Here is a 24,139-nt window from a genome sequence, read left to right on the forward strand (position 1 = left end):
ACCCCGTAGACGAGTCGTTTCTCCGGTGGGAACCGGACTTCGCTGCCTCCTGAGCTGCTACCGCGAAGGACGCCCTCGCGCCCCAGAATCTGCGAGCTGATTGGCGGGTGGTGTCGTCACTCACAGTGACGTGATGGCGGAGGAAAGAGGTGGAGCCATAGAGACTTGGCTTCTGGCCCTTCTAGCTGGGGGAGCCGGGGGAGGAGGGGCATTGGGAAGGCACTGGAGGACTGAGGCAGCCGTTCCGGGAGCCGGCCGGAGGAAGTAGGGGCGGGCGGGCCAAGTCCTCAGGCTGTTACTCGGTGGACCGCGCCCGCCTGTTTTCCGCCGGAGCCCGCTCCCCTCCGTATCCTGCTCCTCCCATCGGCGCCCAGATTTCCCCACATCTTCCAGGCCCCACCCCGCTCTCTCCTCAGCCCCTGACCTCGGTCCCCTACCCGCGCCCCAACTTTTGAGATCAGCCTCCACCCACCGCTCCTTTTGTGCTTCATTTCCTCATTTCTTTTCCGCACCCTGCACCCCGATGCTCCTCGCCTTCCTTCCATAAATTCGGACCGCCAAAGCTCGTGGTCCCACTGCCTGCACCATCCCCTTTCCAAAAAAACAAAGACCACCCCCACCCCAGACCCTACTACAGCAAACACAGCCCATCAACGCACAAGGCGCACAAAAGCCATCTGCTGGGGAAGCCGAGGGCGCCTTTTGCCCCAGTGTCGCCGAGAATCAGAGGCAAAGGTAACCCAGAGAGCCTGAGGTCCGGGTGAGCTAGAGGCACGGTGCGGAAGGGCAGGCGGGGCTCGCCGACTTCCCCGCCCCCTCCCCTCCTCGGCCCCGCCCCGCCTCGGCCAGGATCCTGACCCTCCCCGCCTCGGCCCCGCCCCGCCTCGGCCTCGGCCCCTCCCTCCTGGGAAGTGGTTGCTCAGAGCAGATTAACTGTCCCCCTCCAACTGGAGACGACATGCCCTTGCTCTGGGTTCAGATGTTGTGGAGTATCATTTGAATTCTTGTTCAAGACGTCAGCTCTATGGTTGAGGTTTCCGACCAGGAGGGACTGGAACTCCTTTCCCAGCTGCTGGAAAACTGTTGACAGTGTGAGAAACTAATTCCCTTGCTGTCTTTGGCTGAAAAGCGCCGGTAGGATGGTCAAAAATTTTGGGAAAGCTTATTTAAAGGTTTAAAGCTCAGTTTGGGTTTCCCCTGTGGCTCAGCTGGTAAGGAATCCGCCTGCAAGGCGGGAGACCTGGGTTCGTTCCCTGGGTTGGGAATATCCCCTGGAGAAGGAAAAGGCTACCCACTCCAGTATTCTGGCCTGGAGAATTCCATTGACTGTATAGAGACACGACAGAGACACGACTTTCACTTGGGCTCTTTAGAGAATCGTTAGCGTAGGAAACCAGGCTTCCTCCACTTTTGAATTATTGGTAGGTATCTTGCATATTTTCACTGATGAGTATTTTCAGTCTTTAAAGGTTTGGCAGCAGCTTGGCCAAGTAAGGAGTAAAGATAATTGAAAACAAATGCAGAAAATTTACTGTCTACTTGTAATTTTAGGCTACAAATAAGTGTGTCTTGATCAGTTTCTTAGACACTTGGCAACCATTCAAGTAAATTACTAAGTACTATTTACCATAAATCAAAATATCTTCGAAGACCATATCATCATATGAACATCATTGTATTAGAGATCATTTCTGTGTGTGGGGATCTGAAAGTACCATTCTCAAATCCAGGGCTAAGAAAATATTACTCCTGATTGGTGGAAATGAAGAATGAAATTGGAAATGAACTTGAGGGAGATTTTACACTTTGAATAGAATGTGCAAATTTTCTACCCTTGAAGTAGTTGATAACACTTAAATCCTGGTATCTGAATAACCGATATGTTTTAAAGGTATTGAATTGTTTACTTACTCCTTCTGCCCAGGTCCCTATGTTGACTTGTTGAAAAAAATATAAATATGGCCTTCTACAGTTATAAAACAGTCTTAGCTATTGCCCGGACAAGGTAAGCCTTGGGATTCCCTCCTCCCTCCACTATTTATATGAACCTTATTTTTCTAGACGGAAAAGATACATGTAAAAGGATAGACTCAGTACACAATTAAAGCTTTCTTGGTTTTAATTGTGTTGGCTTTTAGGAAGCAGGCATTTTAATGTATTTAAACTTACCCAGATTTTCTGTATGCTTTAGAACTCAAGCTGAATAATTTTGTAAAAGTGTGGAACAGGTAAGATAAAAAATGTAATGGCTTTAGAGTGACAACACTGTAACTGGTGAATGCTACATGCAGCCTTTAGATGTAAAAAGGAGTAAAATGGCTGGCAAGCAAGCCAATCCTAGGGCTTATACCTGCCCCAGTAAGGTCTGTTATCACTTACTTATTCCAAAGAATATTCACTGAGGACTTACTCTGTGCCAAATACATTGTACATTTTCCCTTTGGGCCATTCAAAAAGTGCTTTATCTTGGCAAAAATAGTCTGAAGGAATGGAAAAAGCCATCTCTTTGCGAAAAGAAATCTCTTTGCCAGAAACTTTCTTTTACCTAGCTGGGTCTTATTTTTATTTTCAAATAATCTGATGTGTCAGTTTAGCTGAAGATTGTGAGTAGTTGCAAAACTGGAATGTAGAGATCCCTGACTGGGGAGCCTAATTCTAATTCTTATTCCCAACATTCCTTAGGAGTCTTAGGTGAATAACGTTTCAGCTGTAAGTCCTTATTTGAAGGAGTCCCTGGGCATTGCATAGACAAAGCAGTATTATGTGATTGGTTAATCCCCACAGGGACCATAAAATGTTTCATTCAAACAATATTTCTATCATCAGTAGAGTAGCGGAAAACACAAGTGTTCCACCTGCTTAATGATAATAGAGACAAAACTTTCAGACATAGCCCCGGATGGAAAAATGTTTGCTTTTTAAATTAATAGTCACAGAGTTTCTAGCTTGTAACTCAACAGTTATCCTCAGGAATTAACTTATTAATATATCTCATAGAGTGTATCATTCACCCACAAAGCATACGTTTACTCAGATGGACTAAAAAGTCGTATTCATTCATTCATGAACATGATCAGCTTTGAAAAATGCAGGATTAAAAATGATTGTTTTATTTTTACCAGATAAAATATTTATTTCTTTACTCTTTCATTCTGTAATAGTACGTGCTTGACTCAGAGGCTGTTGGTCTTTATTCCAGATTCCCTAACCATTTTGTCCAGCCTACCAGCTCTTCTTACTCCCCATCATTTGCATTTCTTCACTTACCAGATTGCCATTTAAATAAAACCTATATGAAGAACTATGGAAGCAAAAAGTACTCCCATCCAAGTCAGTTAGGCAATAAAGTACTTCATTTACGAGCCAGAATCTTCCAAGAGCTGCACACTTCAACTTGCTGGTTGCAGGAGGTCCCCAATAAGCATCAACAGGAGCAAACAGCAAAGAAGCCTCAGGTGCCAAGCCCTCAGCCCGCAAAAGAAGCGGGCATGAGGATTAAGGAAGGAAAGCGATCTTATAGACAAATAATTATGGATGAACTGAAATATTATTACAATGGATTCTATTTGCTTTGGATTGACACCAAAGTTGCTGCCAGGATGGTTTGGAGGCTGTTGCATGGACAGGTGCTGACCAGGCGAGAGAGAAGAAGGGTAGGCAAGAGTCATATTTGAGAAAGAAAATGTAAAATTGAAACGAACTGTTGATGAACCAACTTTTAAATTCCTCTGAAAAAACCCCAGAGTAGGAATAGTAATTCACGGTGAGAACCAGAATTTCTGACTTATCTGCAACCGACTTGCTGTATACCTATAGATGGGCTCTTAAAATGTGTGTATAGTTGCCCATGGAATGGTTATAATTGTGTTTTCTAATTTCTCCAAGGAGTTGAGAGGCTTCAAGTTTGATCTGTGCATCTGGAGTAGAAACTGCTGTTAATGTATTAAGTATATGCATTTGAAAAATCAATTTTAACAGATACCATGTTATTAAAGTACTGACTTAGATGAAAGCTCAGAGATGCCAATAATATGTTTTGATTGTCACAGATTTCCTTGAAGATATCCCATAATCATTACTTCTGAGCTAAGGTACAGAGGAAAATCCGGCCTTTCCATTTTATAAATAGCTGCCTTGGGTTTTTAATGCTTTCAGGACTGAGGCAGACTTTTGTTTTTGGCATGGCCAGAAATAATGGATATTTGCATATGCCTTTAATTCTTTAGCTGCTGAGAACCTGTGCTGATTTCTTCCGCCTGGTTCCTTTCATGGTGTTCATCATCGTCCCCTTCATGGAATTCTTATTGCCAGTGTTTCTGAAACTTTTCCCGGAGATGTTGCCATCAACTTTTGAAAGTGAATCCAAAAAGGTATGAGGATTTTGAAAGATTTTAAAAGAATTAATAGAGTTTTATCTTTTTAAGAGCAGTTTTTAGGTTTACAGAAAAATTGAGCAGAAAGTAGAGAGAATGTCCATCTACCTCCTGACCCCTGCTCCTATTTCCCCTATAAATTTTTTTAAATTTTTTTTTAAATTTATTTTTTGGCCACACAAAAATTAACTGTGACTAGATGACCAGCAGGCATGATTTACTCAAACAGACCCTTGCATGCTTATGAGTAGCTCCTGAGCGGAGGGTGTCCTCCTCCTCCTTTGATGACCACTATGAAGGTGAAGGGCTGCCCAACCGAGACAGCGCCTTCATTCTCTCCATCTCGGCCATTCTGCCAGACAGACGGATGAAGGCATGGACCCTTCCCCATGAGAGAACAAAGAAGGCAACTTTTAAATCAGACTGAGACATGTTTCCCTGCCTCAGTGACCATGGATCTGAGATGACAGAATGGTAGAATTTTAACCACACTGTTTGAAAGGCCTTCTGGATAGAAGGACTAGCGTTTAAGATGCCTTAACAGTATAAAAGCGTATGACATAATCAGAGACCATAGACTGGTCCTCTGTAGTTGGAGCAGGGAGCACCAGGGGATCCATGGGAGAAGATCAGACTCACATACTGTGCTCGAGTCAGGTTGGAAAGTATCCACCACCCTCAGGAATTTAGACTTTGACTATGGTGATTGATGGAAGGTGACTGCAAAACAGGGGATGAGGAAAAAAAAAAGTGATCTATATTTTAGATCAATCTAAATCATCTAATCAATCATGATTAGAGCTATATTTTAGGAAAACAGTGTGTTGGCAGGAAGGATTAAAGAGGATGGTGCCAAATGAGAATTAGCTGGAATGTTATTACAGTAGCATGAGAGAGAGGGAGGACAAAACCTGAATTATGAAAGTTTCATCAGGAGTAAAACTTTGAAGATAGGTTTGAGACAGATTTAAAGGGTAGAATCAAATTGCAATATTTAACTGCCTGGCAGTGGTTTGAAATTAGTTTACTTACGTTTAAAGTAGTCAGGGTCTAGGATTAATACCATGGGATTCCAAGGAATTGTGTACGTGGTGGGTTTTTTTTGTTTTGTTGTTTTTGACTGCACCATGTGGCATGATAGATCTTAGTTCCCTGACCAGGGATTGAACCTTTACCCTCTGCAGTGGAAGTGCAGTGTCTTACCCACCGACCTGCGGGGGAAGTCCCCAAGGAACACGTTAGTGAATGCAGAAAGAGGTGGGGGATGAGGTAGTGATTTATCTAAGTATTCCTCTTTCCTCAACATTGCTTGTTTCCTGAACATATGCACACACATATCACAGCCACAGGATTAGAAAATACTTTCTCCTTTGCTTTGTCCCATGAACAGAGGGAGAGAGCAAGAGAGTGAAGATGAGTACCTAGCTTTCTGCTTACACAAGGTCCCAGCGCCATGTGCTTCTCTTTCATTGCCTGATATACTTTTACATTAATTTGTGGAGCTACCTGGAGAAGGAAATGGCAACCCACTCCAGTATTCTTGCCTGGGGAATCCCATGGATGGAGGGGCCTGGTGGGCTGCCATCTATGGGGTCTCACAGAGTCAGGCACAACTGAAGCAACTTGGCAGCAGCAGCAGTGGAATTACTGGTTTATTATTGACGATGTTTATCTCTCCCATTAGACTAGAAGTTTCCTGAGGGCAGGAATTCTTACCTGTTTTTGCCCATTTTACCCTAGCACCTAGCACACGGTGAATGTTCAATAAATAGATGAATGAAATCGATGGTTGCGTGGGTTTTAATCATGGTATTGCCATTGTGTGATTCTAGGGGGCTGATTCTTCTAATTCTAAAAAAAAAAACAATGATTGCTATGATTTGCTTGTCATTAGAATCTCTTGGGCAACTTAATGGGGGGAAATACATATATATGTATATGCATATGTATGTATATAAAACACATTTATTCCTGTTCCTCTGTATCCACCCTGATCATGGTTATTTTGAAAATACTACCACATTATATCTCTGGTAGTGAATAAGGATTTAGAATTAGTGGTCAACATAATGTCTTAAGAGTATGCATTTAATTCTCTTCTATGCAGTGCTTTTTTATATGTTATAGCACTTCATTATCTTGTAATTAATTGTGTTTGTTTTCTTCTTAACCTGTAAGGTTCATTAGCTTAACTTCCTACTTTGGTTTGTGGCCAAGGAAAATCTAGAGTCACTCAGACCAGGGGTCAGCTTGACCAATGACCTAGATGGTTTGCACCAGGTTAAGAGATAGTGTGTATTTTATTCTAAAGAGTGACAAAGGCTTCCACTGAGGGAACTATTTTGAACCCATCCAATATTTATGATGATTGCATTAGAGAGAAAGGTAAGATTAAGGAGAAAAGTTGCAAATTGAGGCTACTTTTTAATTTTCTCTGGTTTTCACAAAACTCCTTGAATTAGGTATAACAAGAATATTCATTCGTGAAGTAGAGATGACAGCAACACCACCACAGTTATGTTTCTCTCATCTTTACCTACCAAGTTGTAATCATGAAGGATTAATTCTAACGTTTTCCTCTTCCATCATGAAGGAAGAAAAACAGAGAAAGAAAATGGCTGCAAAGTTGGAACTAGCGAAATTCCTTCAAGAAACGATTACAGAAATGGCAAAGAGGAACAGGGCCCAGCTGGGGGACGCCTCAACCCAGTTCTCTTCCTACGTCAAACAGGTGTCAGTCTTTTATATAAAACCAGACAACTTCGTGTCATCATGGAGCTTCCAGATTGTTCCTCATCTCTGAATTTGCAAATATCTCAGTTATAGAGATACAGTATTTCAGAAATTTATGGGAGTTTGCAGAAAACCTATCTTAAAGCCATCAATGCTTTGAAGATGTTAATAACTACTTAGAAAAACAGTACAATGAAACTCAAACTTTTGAACTTCTCCTGATTGTTCAGTTGATTTAGGCTGACTTCTGACAGATTTTTTTTTTAACTCCTCTTTGTAACTCAGGGCCCACTTCCAGACATAAGATAGAATCCATAAATGCTTTGGCATCTTTCACATGGTCTACAGGGAAGATTCTTTAAGCAGGAAGCAGGTTTTTATTAGTCCTTGTGTCCCACCGCCTAGGTCCAGACTGGCCACAAGCCCAGCACCAAGGAGATAGTTCGATTTTCCAAACTCTTTGAGGATCAGCTGACCCTGGAGCACCTCGACCGACCTCAGCTGGTGGCCCTTTGCAAACTGCTGGAACTGCAGTCCTTTGGAACCAACAATCTGCTTCGCTTCCAGCTACTGATGAGGCTGAAGTCTATAAAAGCAGATGATGAGGTAAGAGCTGAACTCAGCTGGAGGGAATTAGCCTGGCGTTGGGAACTGTCTTAGGGTGGCTCTGTGACAAAGTGCAGTGCCTTCTGTTAGGTCTGCCTGGAGGCTGGTTCTGGGAGAATGAGTGGTCTGAGCAACCACTGATAACCTGAACCTTGATGACTCACTTTCGAAGTTGCCTGTTGGGCTCTTGAGAAGGTCTTGTAAGCAGTGAGTAGCTTGGATGTCTTTGGGGCTAATCAAAACCAGTTTTAGGACCCATGGGGAAGGAACAGCAGCTTAGTAGATCCCGGGGAACAGTAGATCACACTGCCAAGGACAGTGCTCAATGCCCACCCCTCCCCCGCAGCCCCCCCACACTTGCCCTATGTTTCCTTCCCTTGGATCTTGGTGAGCCGAGCTGGTAAGAAGGGGTGGCCAAGGACCACCAAGGAGGGAAGGCAGGACCCCAACATCTTCAGGAGTAAGGGCACCATTTGGACTGTAACTACTCGTTAGTATCCTAACAAAGTGGAAAGAATGTTTCTTGAATCGGAATCAGCTGCTTTAAAAGCATTCTGCCTGAGGGAGCAGGATTCCCAGAACTGAGAAGGCAGGATCCCATTGGCCCCATTTAGATTTCAGTGGTTGCTTTCAAAACTGTGGAATAAACAATACTGGTCCCAGAAGTCCCATAGTTTGGGGTCATACCAAGTAGAAACTGTGTTATTTATTGAAAGAGTTTTGAGGCCCAGGGAGTTGGGGCTGTTCTTAGGGGGTTGGGGGGTGAGGGAGGAACGCTGCTGGGATGTGCAACAAATGGTACATTGAAAGCTTTTCAAATGGAATGCTTTTCTAATGAGTCTTAAAGTCACCACTAAGGGGAAGTGGAGTGGAGCTGTCACAACCAGGCGCAAGGCAATGCAAGAGGGAGAAACCCCTCGGGGTCAGGCGGTGGAATTCTAGAAGTTTCTGATATTATTCACATCTGTTGGCAGGATTCCCTTCACCTCCACCACTGCACCTCCTGCGGTCACCTGGCTTTCTTGAGTGCCTGGCCTTTGTGGCAGTCCGTGCAGGGGTCAGAGTGGGAAAGCTAGCTGATTCTGCCTTTCCCCTGACTTGTGGGAATGGAAGGATTAGGCAAAACTGGAACCAAAGGACCTGATGCCATTCCTTCTGTTTGTTTGTTTGTTTGTTTTGTCTTTTCCCACAGGTAATTGCCAAGGAAGGGGTGAATGCTCTGAGTGTGTCGGAGCTCCAAGCTGCCTGCAGGGCCCGAGGGATGCTGTCACTGGGCCTCACTGAGGGGCAGCTGAGACAGCAGCTCACAGAGGCAAGTGGTCGCTTTCCTGGGCCCTGTTCCCTGGAACTCTCTCCTGTCCGTTTGTGTGTCTGCTCAGTTGCTTCAGTCGTGTCTGACTTTTTGCAACGCTATGGACTGTTGCCCTCCAGGCTCCTCTGTCCATGGGATTCTCCAGGCAAGCATACTGGAATGGGTTGCCATGTTCTCTTCCAGGGGACCTTCCTGACGCAGGGATTGAACCCGTGTCTCTTATGTCTCCTGCATTGGCAGGCAGGGTTCTTTACCACTAGAGCCATCTGGGAAGCCCCCTTTCCCATTTTCAGGCCTTGTTTTTTAATTTCTGCCTTGCCATCTTACCTAATTGGCCTTCTTTGGCGGAGCCATGGGCCGCTGAAGAAGCTGGCTTTGACTGCAACACGGTACTCTGTTGAATAGTTGTCTGTGGCTGCTAACACACCACCACAAACTTAGCTGCTCAAAGTAACACCCGCTGATCAGCTTCAGGTCCTGCAGGTCAGAAGTGCAGGCTGTTTTCCTTTCTGGAGGCCATGGGGGAGATTCCACTTCCAAGCTCATGCAGTTTGTTGGCTGAATTCAACTCCTCACAGCTGTGGGAGTGCGGGCCCTGTTTCCTCACTGGCTTCCAGCCCCAGGCCACTCTCAGCCCCTCCGGCCTCTCCATCTGCAGTGAACTTCTCACCCAACCTCTAGCTCTGGATTTAAGGCCTCATGTGATTAGACAAGGCCTTCCTGGGTCATCTTCGTATTTTAAGGTCAACCAACTTGAGACTTGGAATTACATCTGCAGAATCCCTTCATGGCAGCACGGAGTTTAACGTTTAATTGAGTAACTGGGAGAAAGCGTAGGTACACAAGGGACAGAAGTCTTGGGACCACCCTCCAATGTGCCTCCTCCTCCGGGTATCATGAGGGCTCTGAGCTGAAGCTCTGATACAGGGCCTGTCATCCGGGTGAATTCCCCTGAAGGCCTACACCTTCTGGGGCTGCTTTCCCAATTCATGCCCCAAACCAGGGTCAAGTGTTAGCTTTGTAGCAGATTCCCCTCTGATAACGTACTCTCTCCCAAACAGTATATTTTTAACGGAGCGTTTAAACTGTTTTAACTGCTTTAAAACAAAGTAATAACTCCTATTACAATTTTCATTCCCATGACTGTAAAAAGTGCTGTGGAAGGACTTCCCTGGTGGTCCAATTGTTAAGGCTCCACACTGCCAGTGCAGGGGGCCCAGGTTCAATCCCTGGTCAGGGAACTAGAACCCACATGCTGCAACTAAAGAGCCTGTATGCCTCAACTAAAGATCATGCATGCCGCAGATAAGAGCTGCCATGCCTCAACTAAGAGCCTGCATTATGCAACTATAGGTCTGGCATACTGCAACTAAGGTCTGGCACACACACACACAAAAAGTGTGCACAAATTATTTAGGGCTAGGAACCACTGTTGTGGCTTTGAACCACATCAGGTAGCAATTTCCTCTTCCATGTTGGACCTGCTCTGATTGGAAGGGGAGCATGTTCTAGGGGTTACTTAAACATCATTTATTTCCTGCATGTAGGGTATTCAATGACTTCATCCTGTCAAATTGTTTTGTTGGAAGGATGTGTTGTTTTATAATCCCCCTTCAAGGGAGCAAGAAAACTAAGCCAACCATACAATCTTCACGGATTGCTATGGATTACTGTTCCCAAAATCCTGCGGTAGGATATGGCTGACATCTCATAGAAAGGAAAAGCTAAAAATGATAAACTTACAAAATGTCTTAACTTTAAAAAAAAAAGTGAAAACTATGAGATTCCACGTGCGCTTGTTACCTTGGGAAAGGTCAGAGGTAGGTGGCATGCTGTGGTGGGGCGGGTGTAAGGACAGAGGGGCGCTCATGGAGTGCTGGTAAAGTCCTGCATGGAGGTTTGGCAACAGCTTTCCAAATTTAAAAATGCATTTACTTGGACCTAGAAATTTCAGTTCTAGGAATTTGTGCTCTATTATTGCACATGTGCAAAATGACATATCTAGAAGACTATCCATTGCAGCACCATTTATGATAGCAAAAGACTGAAAACAGCCTAAAGTTCATTAGTACAATAATCAAATAAATTATGGCATTTCCATCAATGGAATCCTTTACAGACATTTAAAAGGCAGCAGCTCTGGGACCTCCCTGGTGGTCCAGTGGTTAAGACTGTGCTTCCATTGAAGGGGGAGTGTGTTTGATCCCTGGTTGGGAACTAGGATTCTGTATCCAGCACACTGGATGGTGTGGCCAAAAACTAAATAAAAAGAAGGCAGCTCTACATCTGTTGGTACAAATCGATTTCCAAGATGCTTCAGTGAAAGAGAGCAAAGGGCAAACGTGTGTATATGTCACCCTTAGAGTAAAGATAAACATATAAATGTACATTTGGTTTTGTTGTTAATATTTTGTTGGCTCAAGTGTTGTGGCTACCACTGAGGTTTCGTTTTGTTTTGGCCATGCCGCAGGGATGTGGGATCCCAGTTCCCCCAACCAGCGATCGAACCCACGCCCCCTGCAGTGGAAACACTGGTGCTGGGAAGTCCCTAAATGTATATTTGTATACGCATAGGATATCGCTGTAAGATTGTATCAGGAACTGGTACCAGCGGTTGATTCCAGGGAGGGAAATAGGGTAGCGAGAGAAAAGGATAATTTACCTTTTGAATTTTGTCTTATGTGCACATATCTATCTATCTATGGTCTTCCCTGGTGGTTCAGTAGGTAAAGAATCTGCCTGCAATGCAGGAGACCCAGGTTCGATCCCTGGGTGGGGAAGATCCCCTGGAGGAGAGAATGGCAACCCACTCCAGTATTCTTGCCTGGAGAACTCCATGGACAGAAGAGCTGGTGGGCAAAAGTCCATGGGGTCAGAAAGACTCACATGACTGAGTGACTAACACACACACACACACCCCTATCCAAAATTTGGCCAATTTGGAGCTTGAAAAATTACATCTCATTCTAGTGTTAATTTCTTTAGTTATGAATGAGGTTGACCTAATCTTTTACATTTATCTACTTTATACTGAAGATACTTACCTCCTTTGATCCACAGTTGGTGTGAGAGGTTAATTGCACCTCCCTCTCTGACTGTGAGGGGCTGTAGGGCCCAAGCAGGAATGCAGCAGCCAGGAGACAGGCCCTTGTCCTTGCTCTCAGCGCTCAGCATGAGCCTGGGGGCCCGTGAGACCAGAGAGATGTGGGCAGCAGGGGGTCACGTCGAACTCGAATGGTCTGTGACTGTCATGTTTCATCCCTCTCCCATTCTCCAGTGGCAGGACCTCCACCTGAAGGAGAATGTCCCACCTTCTCTGTTGCTCCTCTCCCGGACCTTCTACCTGATAGACGTAAAGCCGAAGCCGATTGAGATACCACTCAGTGGGGAGGTGAGTCCTGCCTCTGTGGGAACCCAGACCCCACGACTGGGGCCGCTCCGCAAACCCGTTTCCTCTTACAGTCAGAGTAGGCCTCTATTTTGGCTTATCTTTTGGAATTTGGCCCCAGTGGCTTTAAGATCTTTTAAAAATTCCTTTAAAAAATGAAAATTACTCAAACCACCTCTAGCTTTAGAGCTGTTTACTGTGTTTAGGAGTCTTATTTGATTTCTTATCAGGAGTCTGGCTTTATTCTTTCTAAGTGTCTAGTCTTCTTAGAGGGTTTTTTCTTTTTTCCCCCCTCACCATTCTTTCTTCTTTGATGCTGAATGGTTCCTGTTCTTTCCTGTCTGTCTCATTTGCCCAGATTCCTATTAATTTTTAAGTGGTGAATGGCCAATCTAGAAAATAAGCAATTGTCTCCTTTCAGCCCATTTCCTTAATTATTTGTGATTGCCTTCAACTCAGTAGCTTTTGTTCTCCTGGTGTTCTCAAGAACCCAGGACTGGCCCAGTCACTAGAGCATCTTGCTCTGGGTCCATAAGAAGGGGCCTCTCACTTCCCTGCTTTGTGGCTTCATGTCTGACTCGGAAGCTGCATGTGTGAGAAAGGAGGGCCCACGAGAGAAGAGGCTGCACTTGTGGCCAAGTGGATGGACCTAAGCACTCTGGAATGAGGACCAATCATTTGGAATCTCGGTTATGCTATCGACTCCTTAGGCAAGTGGAGAAAAACATGAAGTCCAACATAAAAAATGTACTTCAGGAAACACCATCTTGCTTTCCTTTTCCAAAATTTCAGAAAAGATCTGGATTTGGGCTTTGTCCAGAAGCATTCTAGGGAGACTTAGGAGATAAAGTCTGGAGCGTAGACCATGTTCTAACAGGCTCCTGGGTTCTTACTTTTTCTTTGAGACAGACCAGTTGCTTGTCATTCTTAGACTGCTCTCAGTTGCAAGGAAGTCTTAGAGTAGCGAAATGTCTCAGAGCTAAATTTGTGTTTCAGAATGATTCTAGACAGTTAAACTCTTGATCCAGATGTTGCTTTCTGGAATGGTTAAGAAACACCTGGGAATTGGACTTCCTTGGTGGTCCCGTGGTTAAGGCTCCGGCCTTCAATGCAGGGGCCTGGGTTCTATCCCTGGTCAGGGAATGAAGATCGCACATGCCTCACAGCCAAAAAAAGAAAAAAAAAATTGTAAAAAGGAAATACTATTAAGAAAAACTACCTGGGAATTAAGGACAAAAGGACAGGCTCTTAGGCATTTTATTGTTGTTGTTTTTAATACATGCTTTTAAACTTCTGTTCTTCATATGTACAAAATGAAAACAAGTAGCATGCTAGGTTCAGTAGAGTACTGAGACATGAAACTGAATATACTATAGTTTTGGATGTATGTAGCCCTTTCCCCTCCAAAGTACATGAAGAAATTACTTCCAAAGAGCAGAGATTTACTTTTCAAATGTAATTAATGTAATTGTTGAAGACAGGTTAGCTAGTTCTTCTAAAATACCACTCCCTCCCTCCCTCCATCTTCAGGTATTACAGGAGCTTCTATTAAGCAACACCTTTCATTTGAATAAATCATTTATTACTAGCCACCAAAAATGACACCAAAGATGTCAGTTTTGACTTAAGTTATATCAATGCTGGCAGAAACTGATGCCTGTGTGAGAAATGGCAACTTTTGTGTTTTTTTTAATTTTTTTTTTGAGAGTGGGAACAGGATCAGAAATGGCAAATAAGTAGCTTGTTAATAACAAAGGATTTTAAATATCAGAATCTGATTAGAGTGCAACTTTTGTATCTAGAGTGCTCAAAAGTTAAAAGGTAATACTAAGTTGCTATTTCAGGGACATACACTGCCTATTTCACCCAGAAAGGAAGTCAGGAAAGCAAATTGTGCTGAAAAGTACTAAAGTAGAAGTGCTTCTGAGTTTCAGGAGGAGCAGACAGCTTAATTTATATAAAATATCTCTCTCCCTAGGCTCCAAAGACAGATATTCCCCTGGGATCACCCACTCCCCCTGAATCTAAAGAGAACATGGCCGGTTTAGCACCTCAACTGAAGGGAACTAAAGTGAGACACTTTTGATTACATGAAAATAACAAGAAGTTAATTTCATTGGTGTCCTTTAATAAGGACTTATTTTGGGGTACTGCTTGATCTAAGTTCGGCATCTGGCTGTATGCATGTAGGTTCCAGATTTTGCCTGTTGAGTCCCGTGGCAGACATCCAGTAGTTGTTTCAGGGATCTGGTAGTCATGGCAGTGTGGCTGTAGCTCCAGTACACCTTGAGTAAGTAACCCAGCTGTCAGCTCTGATGTTTAAGGGTGAAGAATGGGTACAGCTGCCGTCAGTTACATCATCACCCACAACACCATCAAAGTCTGTTTCACTACCTAAAGAATCCATCACTTCTGCTAAAGATGTAAATTTCTATAAAAGGAAACTCTTTTCCTCAAGTTACTTTTAGGGGCAGTGAGAATCTAGAATTATAATTGTTGCAAAATACCACACCCTCTCTCTGTGTCCAAACAGGAAGCTGTAGGCTGAACTTCAGTCATCTTATAACCACTACATTTTTTAAAAAACTCAGTGATCCAAAAGCAAATGTATATATCAACAAATGCAATCGTGGTTCAGAACTAAACATGTTAAGTCTAGAAGCTAATTACAATATAGGCAGATTCTTATTTTCTGTTGTGCCAGATGGAAATAGTTCCCATATGTTGTGTATTTCACACAGGCTTCAGATGTCAGGAAATACTAGCAGGAAAGCAATTTAAGAATCTTGGGAGAAGTGCATGTAAATGAGAAATTACTTATCTATCCACTTTTCCCCTTTGGGGGTGAGACCAGAAAGCAGGAGGCAGTGAACAGTAGGGGGTCACAGGATAGTTGAGCTGTGGAGAGGTTCTACTGGCTCTCGAGGACCAAAGAGGGAGCCACTGAGCACCCAGATTGTTTAACCCAAGGCCTTGTCTGCATGTCTTCTTTCTCACTATGATCAGTCCCTAAAGTCCTTATGTTTTTGTACCCCAATACTCCAGGCAAAATCAGAGAAGACAACCCAGAACAGCAAGGCTAGTTCGAATGGAGCATAAGGACTCATGGAGGATGGAGCTTACTCTCTCTGGCTTGGGGCCCTCAGCAGTGGCATCCATAAAGGACGTCCCTGAGATAGAAGATCGGTCATTTAGTCCTCAGGGCAGTCTTTTGAGGCCTTGTAACCATTCAGATGACGTCAGTGGCAAGACCAAGTTCGGATCGTTTGGAAAACTATTTAATTGCAAAGTCCATGTTCTCCGAAGCATTAGATCATCCCACTGGACTTTGTGTAAGGCCCATCTGCCATATTGTCTTTTAGCAACTTCATATCCTTTTAAGAGAGGAAACTTCCTAGGGTAGGAACTAGGGAAATTTCAAAGCCAGTCATCATGAGCATTGCACAGGCACTCCCGCACTCTCACTGCCTGTACAACTTTTTCAGACTGAGCACACACACACACACACACACATATATCAGTAGGAATAGTGCCCTGGAAACAAAGTACCTTTGGAGACGGGATGGATGTAAGTCCCTGGTTAGGTCTTCCTGGATCTAAAGAAGAAAAAGCTTCTTAGGGAAGAAGATGGAGTTCAATAGACTGGCAATCAGAGACTTGGCGGCCCCCCTCGGGCCCACAGAGGCTGCAGGGATCTGGGAGGCCGCCATTCCTCCAGCACATATGGCTTCCATTAGCCTTCATCTTGCTAGGAAACATAATTAAGGGCTTAAGACCAAACCATTTGTTTGTGCTGGGTGTGTGTTTTTCTGGTCTGTTTGTCTTTCACAAACAAGACTATCTGTTAGTCACAGGGGTTGTTAAGAGTCTGATACAATCCCAGTACTACCTAGGAACAGGTATTATGTTCAGATATTTATGTTGGATATCTTCAGTGTTGTCCATACTGAAAAACCTTAATAATAAATCGATCACCATGCAGCTGACCACCAGCCTTCTTTCCTTGGGGAGTACTTAGAAAGGAAGAGGTGTTTTAGCTGTAGAAATTAGATTTCTGTACTTGCTGTGGAATTGAAGGCAGTTAGATGGGCATCCATGGAACCAAGGAAAAATCAACCTGTCTGGGGTCATCTAAAAGAGGAATGTTATCAGCATTTGACAGCAAGGAAATGCACTTTAAAACCTTCCCTAAACCTCCCCTCTGCTAGAGGACAAGCCTCACCATGTCCTGTGCTGCTAAGGAACTCCATGCCATTGGCCTTGGAAGGTGATTCACAGTAAATTTTCCCATTTTTAAAATGATGTGTGTTTATTTTAATTAGTTCATATTTCAAGGGGTTGCATGTGAGAAAGGGATTAGCTCGTTCATTTGTGCAACCCTGTTGCAGCTGGGTGCCTCGTGGGGGCTGTGGGGCTGCTCTACAACTCTTTCTGGCTTTCCCCATGAGCAGAGTGGGAAAGGGGCCCTTGGCCACCTCAGACCTCAGCTGGACTTCACCCATGTTTACTTCATAAATAGGCATCTGAGACCCTCGATACACCTCTCTTCCCCTTCTTCTGATAGTAGCTCAGAGAGCTCACTTCACTGGTGGGTCCCATGATGGTTATAGGTGCAGCGCACTGCTGAGACTGAGCTAGTAGTGTTCTGATAAATGATTAACACCCAGTCTGGTGGTTAGAACTCTGTGCTTCCACTCCAGGGAGCCTGGGTTCAATCCCCGGGTGGAATCTAAGATCCCACATGCTGTGTGGCGTGGTTTCAAAAAAAAAATTAATAGCCAACTCTGGGGTGTGGTTGGGAGGGAGCCCTGACTTGTAGTATTGCAAAGCAGTGATGTAAATACTCCCACACAGCTGATCTTCAAGCTATCAATAGGCCACCGAACAACAGTTGGGGAGAGACAGATGTGGTCAGCTTGAAACACCCCACTTAACTGACCCCCCGACCTCTGGGAGGAACAAGAGACACTTAAACCTTTAGTTGGTGCAGGCCACAAATGTCATCATTTCCACGCGCCAGGACAGACGTCTGGGAGGCAGTGTAGCGTAAATGGCCCTAAATACTGTTAAGTGCCAACCTAGAGAGAACTTGCCCCAGTGCTTGGGTCCCTGCCCACCTGCCTCCCAACAGCTGAGTGGAAGCCTGTCTCCTTGCCCTGCTCTCTGCTCTTCCCCACAAATGCATCTTCTGTGGCTGCACCAGCTGCTAATAATCTCACCGAGTATAATTTTAGGCATTTTCTAAAGCCCAACCCCGGTGGTGATGTCAGACTTGGCCCATCTCACACCCTGAGAATTCTGCTTCAACAGAAAGGTGTTGGTGGCTTGGCACGTATGGACCTGCACCTGTGCTGTGACTAATTCTGTGTTTCAGTCATTACAGGTCGCAACGGTGATATCGAATAAATGCTCTGTAGTGTTAAAACCTAAAGATCTCCTTGTCACCACCAGTGCACACCAGTAGGTAGGGTCAGACTAACGGAACTTTAACGCTGATCGACAACTTCCTTTTGCCCAGGGTTCTGGCCCGCTGGCTCCCCCCAGTGGCGGCTGTGAGAAACACAGCGACTTCACTGTCATGGGGATAAATTTCCTTCAGCCATGATTCAATCTTACTTACCTGAGATCAATACAGTACATTAGCGGTGCCGGGGGACTGGTGACCCCTGGCCTGTGGCAATTAGAAAGGGCGGGAAGGTGGTATCGACCGATGCTCCGGCCCTCATCTTTTAACCCTCAGGAAACCAGACAGACAGACTCAGTGCCTTGACATCTTCATTAGATAAACTGGATATCTTTCCTCAAGAGACCCAATCCGGTCAGCTAAGTAAAATGGCCATTTCATTTTCTCTCAGGTCAATTTCACTATCTTTGATTTGACAGCTCAGTCTCTCGGGAAATTCATGGGTGATTAGAGTAGTAACAGCAAGGACATCACTGTTACAGCAACAGTGAGCTGTGTCCCACTGCCTCTACTGAAGGCACGCAAAGCCCTTTGTGAAAGAGTGACCATCCATTCACACGACCCTGGGCCCAAACTATCATCAGTATTTTACAAGGAAAGGCGCCACTACAAGCTGTCCCACAAATGGTTTTAAAAGCTAAAGTTCATTTCCTGATTCTGTTCTTCACTAGTATATGCCCTCCTTAAACGTGAACACATATTAGAGTATGTTGATAGTTGCATATTCACAGAGCTACTCAGCAGAAAACAGAACTTTATAATGAGCCAACACTAGAAGGGGCCAAGAAACAGCTCAGAAAGGAAACTTCAGGAGCAACCCCATTCTTCCCAAACGAAACTGGACTTGCTTTTATACTTAGAAGGGATCCAGCAAAGGGCAAGCTTTGGGGGCAGAGGCTGTGAACCAACAGCCTGAGCCCTAAGGTTCCAAGAAGCCGGCACCTACTTGGTGGGGGGAGAGATAACCAGCAGGTGGCAGAGGAAGAAAATTCCCCAGCAGCCAAAATGCACCTTCACAGAATGTCTTCCTTTTCCTTAGGGCTGGGGTAGAGTTCCTATGGGAAGAACTGGAGGAGGCCAAGTGCTAGCCCTAGCACACGCGGTCTGATCACTCAAATTCAGAATGGTATTGGCGGGGTGGGGGTGGGTAGGCAGAATAGCCTGGGAGACAAGAAACCTGAAGCCAGGGCCCTGGGTGTAAAGCTGGTCTTAGGTAACAGGTCCTGACACAGAAGCACAGGCAGAACCATACCCACACAGAGCAGCAGCCACTCACTCTCCTAGGTCTGAGTACCTGCCGCCCAGGGTCAAACCATCCATGACCTGCCTCTTCATCACTTCAGCCCCACTCCTGGCTCTTCGGAGCTGGGCCCTCAGCTCCCTGTCTGACTCTCAGACCCCAGAGGCTCCACATTCCCCCCAAGGAAACGTATGGTGGAGGGGGCGGTGGGGCCTGGCCCTGGGCCCAGTGACCCCTACCTGCCTTCTTTCCCAAAGCCCGCCAGAGGAAGGAGGGCTGTCCTGAGGCCTCGGAGAAGGACCCATGGGGGAAGAGACCTTGGGACAGCCAGCCCCAGAGCCCGGCAGCCTTGCTCCTTCACAGCTGGCCTCCTCTCCCGTGTCACACAGCCCGTATAAAATTGAAGCAGCAGCAATTTTTATTGAGGGACCTAAACTGAAAATAGGTTTAGAACATAATTTAAAAAAATAAAACAGCAAAAGTAGCAAAAAATATATGACCTTTTTAAAAACATTTTCTTTTTTTTTTTTTTTAATATATAGCAACTGATGCCTCCCAACCACCAGGAGCATCTTACCCAATGGGTAAATCTCTGGTAACGACCCTTTTAAAAAGACATGTAAATATATACTCAGATTTATACACTTTGTGTTTTTTTCGTAGCTATGTACAGAGCCCCTGCTTTGGGGCTGGGCCCCAGGGCCACGCCGCCGGCTCCCGGCCTCTGCGTCCCCACCCTCGGGTACCAGATATTTGGTCATCAAAGCAAATTAGTATCGGAATCAATAAGCCACTGGCACTATCCGTCTGGAACAGAGGTCGCCTTCTGCGGAGGCCCGAGCGCTGACCACCTCTACACCCAACTCCCGCTGTAGCCCGAGGACCTGCCACCAAAACACGGGCACATGGGCTGCGCAGAGCAGGCAAAACCAATGCAGGAAAGCTAAGTCGGCTCTCGCTCGAGGGCGGCTCGGCCCCCACTGCCCGACCCTCCAGGCGGCAGGGAGGGGGTCTTGGTCCAACGTTTGGCAGGCCACGTAGTAGCCGTCAGCAAGGACCGGCCTCCCTGCTCCTCTGTCAGGCTGTGAGGAGAGGAGGGGAGCTCGGGCGTGCGGGCCTCAGGGAGGCCGGCCAGCAGAGCGCAGGGGAGGCAGCGAGTCCAGCGGGAGGAGGGGCGGGGCCACAGTTGAGGATGGAGTCCGGGGAGGGATGCGGGGTATGGGGGCCAGTCAGCGCCGTTTGAGTCCGCCGTTGGCCAGCTGTGCCGGGTGTCGGGGCAGGCAGGGTTCCTCGGGCAAGGGCTCGTGAGAGAAGACGGAATCCTCCCCAGAGGAGCAGGTGGAGCTGCGGGTGTCGGGAAAGCTGGGGGAGTATTGGTCCAGGGGCATTGACAGGTCCAGGTACTCCTGAGGGCGGAGACAAAAAGATGCAGGACCCGCACTCTGCTTCCCGCGGCGGTATGACTCGGAATGAGTCCCGCGAGAACTCGGAATGAGTCCCGCGAGAACTCGGAATGAGTCCCGCGAGAACTCGGAATGAGTCCCGCGAGAACTCGGGACGGTCAGCACACAGGATCTGGGAAGGGCCGCCTCACCTGGTTGGAGGTCAAGGCCACGATGCGGTCCAGGTCTTCCACCAGCTGCTTGAAGGTGGGTCTCTGAGAGGGGACTGCGTGCCAGCAGTCTCTCATCATCATGTAGCTGGGGCAGGATGGCGAGGTCGGGGTGGGGGGAGAGGACAGGCTCAGGGTGGAGGGGCCGCGGGCGGCTGGCTGCGCGCCTCCTACTCCTCCCTCTACGGCCCGAGCCCAGCCCGCCCCCAGGGCCCAGCCCAGAACCCCAGGCATCTTTTCTCAGGCTTACAGCTCGTTGGTGCAGTTACTGGGCTTGTCCATACGATGACCCTCCTTCAGCAGCTTGAAAAGCTCCTCCACGGGGACCCCAGGGTATGGGGAGCCGCCCAGAGTGAAGATTTCCCAAAGGAGCACCCCAAAAGACCACCTGTGGATGAGCGTTGTGGGCGCAGAGCTAGGGCCCCCCACTGACCTCACCACCTCTCCCCCCAAGTCCTCGACCCCAGGGGACCATGGCCTGTCAACCTCTGGAAACAAAGTGAAGGGGCAACGTTTAGTTCATTTTCTGAAACAGGATGCGGGGCTGTACCACCCTGGAAACTCTCCCCAGCAACTACTTATTTCAGACTCACACGTCGCTCTGGTGGGTGTAGATCCGGTCAAACAAGGCCTCCGGTGCCATCCACTTGACGGGCAGTCGGCCCTGCAAGCAGCACGGGGACACTGGGGTGGCCCGGGGCAGGCAGAGGCGGAGGTAGGGCTGGACCCAGCTTACCCACCCACCCAGCCAGTCGGGGTGAGGGCAGCCCAGCGGCTGAGTCCTGGGGCAGAGGAAGGGCGGCGCCCACACTTACATTGGTTGTCTTTTTATAGTAGTCGATGTGGTGGATGTCTCGAGCAAGACCGAAGTCCGCGATCTTCATCACGTTGTCCTCCGTCACCAGGACGTTCCTGGCGGCCAGGTCCCGGTGGATGCACTGTTGGGCCCGCAGGACCAGAGGGATTGGGGGGGTGGAGGTGGAGCGCAGGGGAGGGTCAGCAGCCACCGGTGGGCCCAGTTCCCTCACCGGCCCTTGCCTGCCCCGCCCCTCGGCCCCCTGAACTGGCCAGTTTCCTGTAGGTCAAAGCCAGACATCCAAACACCCCCAGCTCTGGGCCACCCAATCACTTCAGCAAACCCTCAAGGTATGTTTCCCTCCCGGTGCTTGGCTTTCAACCTGCAGGCAGTGAGCTGAACCCCTCTCTGTCCAGTGTGCATGAGCTCTCATGGGGACGCCCTGTCTCCCCGGCCAAGCACATCCATACAGGGCTGGGCTCAAACAAAGCAGCATTTACCCAGCACCCCAAGCTGCACCTAACTCTCACAGGACCGCATCTCCTCCCTGTAACCGGTTACAGCTGAGGCATCATCATTCTAACTTCACACTGGTCCAGCCCAATCCCAAGGCCTCAAGGCCACATAGGTCTCCTGGCTCTGATGTCCCCGCCACCCCCCGGGGTCCCACGCTACCCAGGGGAGCCGTCAGGAGCCACACCTTCTTGGAGGCAAGATACTCCATGCCTCGGGCCACCTGGTAGGCACAGGACACCAGGTCCTTGGAGGAGAGCTGCTCCTCGGGGTGGTGGCTGGGGTTGTAGCAGTACTCCAGCCCTGGCGGCCTCCGGGCCTGCAGGTACTCCCGGAGGTTGCCCTTGGAGGCGTACTCCACGATGACGTACAGGGGACCTGGGGACACGGGCGTGGAGAGGCTGTCAGGGCTGCTGGGCAGGTGCACGTGCTGAGCCTCGCCCGGAGAAACCCCAAGGCACATCGCGAGCGTGTTCCCCAAGCCCAGAAATTCATCTCACTCCCCAAAGAAAGCAAGGGCAGTCATTCTTCTCAGCCTAGTCCAGGACATTCCCAAGCAAAGCTGGGGCCAGAGCCCTGACCTCAACCACAGCAAGTCACCTGTTCTGGCCACACGGTGTGCATGGATCCAGGTGCCTGGACTTGCAGATGAACCCCCATGGGCATCGGGCCAGACCCCAAGAAACACATTCTGACTATAGCTAAACCGGTCTCTCCCCCCAACCCGCTTCCCTCATTGTGGCTGAGAGATGCCCGATCCCTGACGTCCCAGCTAGGCATCTTCTCCCTGACAGACAGATGGCAGCAGCCTGAGTGCCTGCCTGAGCCCTTCCCCGCAATGGGTGGAATCCCACAGGCGAGGCGCCCACCGTCCTGTGTGCAGGCCCCCAGCAGGTTGATGATGTTCTTGTGTTTCCCAATCATCTTCATCATCTCCATCTCAGAGATCAGGTCCGACAGGTCTTTCTCTGTTGCATCCGCTGCGTGGACAAAGCAGAGAAAGGGATGGAGAAGCACTTGTGTCGGAAGGCAGGCCGACGGGACAAAAACTAAGGGAGGGGGATGAGGTGAACACCCACGGGTCCCTTTCCTCTGGGACTTGCTTCTCTCTTTATGCGCCCCCGCTCCTTGGCTTTTTTTTTTTTTTTTTTTGGCGGCACCACAGGGCCTGTGGGATCTCCTCTGCAGAGCAAGTGCAGAGACTTAACTGCTTGACTGCCAGAAGTCCCTCCTCTCTCCTTTTCACATCCAAATTTATCTCCCCTTCCCTCTTATGAGAGCTGCCAGTGTTGCCAAAAAAAAAGGATCTGGGGTCACCAACTGATGATAGACGCCAAGGAACAAAGTGAGGTCATGGTGAGATGGCGGGGTGTGCAATGCCCCCCCAACTCCAGGACAACCTAAGCAGGCTGTGGAGCAGGTGCAGGTAATAGCCTGAGGCCGAGTTTGCTTGGAAAGGGAAGGGGGTCGTTTCTGCAGGGACACAGGCACCACGTACACTTTAGCATCTTCACGGCCACTTTGGTCACACGGTTGGGTTTGTCCTTGTCCAGCCCGATGGCCTCCGCCAAGACCACCTGCCCAAAGCAGCCCTCTCCTAGTGGCTTGCCTAAAACCAGTCTTCAGGGAAACAAAGGGTGGGATAAGCTAGGGTGGTAATGTTCAAACCTGACAGGAACCCCCACCCCCCCTCCGCCTCCAGTTCCTTTGACTAAGAGCAGACAGTGGCAGTCACTTCTGGATGCTCCCCTGAAGGTCTGAGCCCACACCACTGCCCCCGTTAGAATAACGAGCTGGGGGGGCAGGGGGCGGTTACCTGTCCCGAGGCAGCTCCCAGCGAGGGTCTTCAGGAAGCTCGTATTCAGATACCCCGGCCAGCATAGGCGTGCCGCTGGAGGAGAGACGCGAGGGCCGAACCAGCAAGACCCCGGAGTTCATGGACGCGCTGGAGTCAGCTGACACCTGCAGGGAGGCGTGGGGTCACCCTTCCAGAAGGGACAGGGGAGCAGCGGCAGGTCCCTCCCCTCCCCGCTCAGGCCTTGTTGCTAAAGTTAGAGGTGTGGACCTGGCATCCGGTGCTCCCTCCCCAACACAGGCAGAAA

At 47.8% G+C, this 24,139-nt stretch overlaps 2 protein-coding genes across 7 annotated transcripts in view; one reads left to right on the forward strand and one right to left on the reverse strand.

Annotated features, from left to right (window-relative positions):
* The first annotated feature begins 1,958 nt into the window (after positions 1-1,958).
* Positions 1,959-15,511, forward strand: LETM2 (leucine zipper and EF-hand containing transmembrane protein 2). Its single transcript, XM_052661506.1, has 9 exons — positions 1,959-2,005; positions 3,200-3,653; positions 4,227-4,370; positions 6,967-7,104; positions 7,512-7,712; positions 8,905-9,024; positions 12,302-12,415; positions 14,391-14,483; positions 15,458-15,511. The coding sequence occupies exons 1-9, from the start codon at positions 1,959-1,961 to the stop codon at positions 15,509-15,511; spliced, it is 1,365 nt and encodes a 454-aa protein (XP_052517466.1).
* Positions 15,512-19,567: 4,056 nt separating this feature from the next.
* FGFR1 (fibroblast growth factor receptor 1) overlaps positions 19,568-24,139 on the reverse strand; it is a 50,128-nt gene continuing 45,556 nt past the window's right edge. For 3 of the 6 annotated variants that reach the window (XM_052661527.1, XM_052661524.1, XM_052661525.1), the window contains exons 10-18: positions 23,854-23,998; positions 23,536-23,657; positions 22,907-23,017; positions 22,225-22,415; positions 21,544-21,666; positions 21,322-21,392; positions 20,979-21,116; positions 20,711-20,816; positions 19,568-20,522 (exon numbers count right to left, since the gene is read on the reverse strand). In XM_052661527.1, the coding sequence (XP_052517487.1) occupies positions 20,346-20,522; positions 20,711-20,816; positions 20,979-21,116; positions 21,322-21,392; positions 21,544-21,666; positions 22,225-22,415; positions 22,907-23,017; positions 23,536-23,657; positions 23,854-23,998 (1,184 nt within the window). In that variant the 3' untranslated portion in view covers positions 19,568-20,345. Of the gene's footprint in view, positions 20,523-20,710; positions 20,817-20,978; positions 21,117-21,321; positions 21,393-21,543; positions 21,667-22,224; positions 22,416-22,906; positions 23,018-23,535; positions 23,658-23,853; positions 24,000-24,139 lie in introns of all 6 variants that reach the window. The other 3 variants (XM_052661528.1, XM_052661526.1, XM_052661529.1) reach the window with 2 other exon arrangements.

The sequence above is a fragment of the Budorcas taxicolor genome, chromosome 24 (genome assembly GCF_023091745.1).
Source record: "Budorcas taxicolor isolate Tak-1 chromosome 24, Takin1.1, whole genome shotgun sequence".
Lineage (NCBI taxonomy): Eukaryota > Metazoa > Chordata > Mammalia > Artiodactyla > Bovidae > Budorcas > Budorcas taxicolor.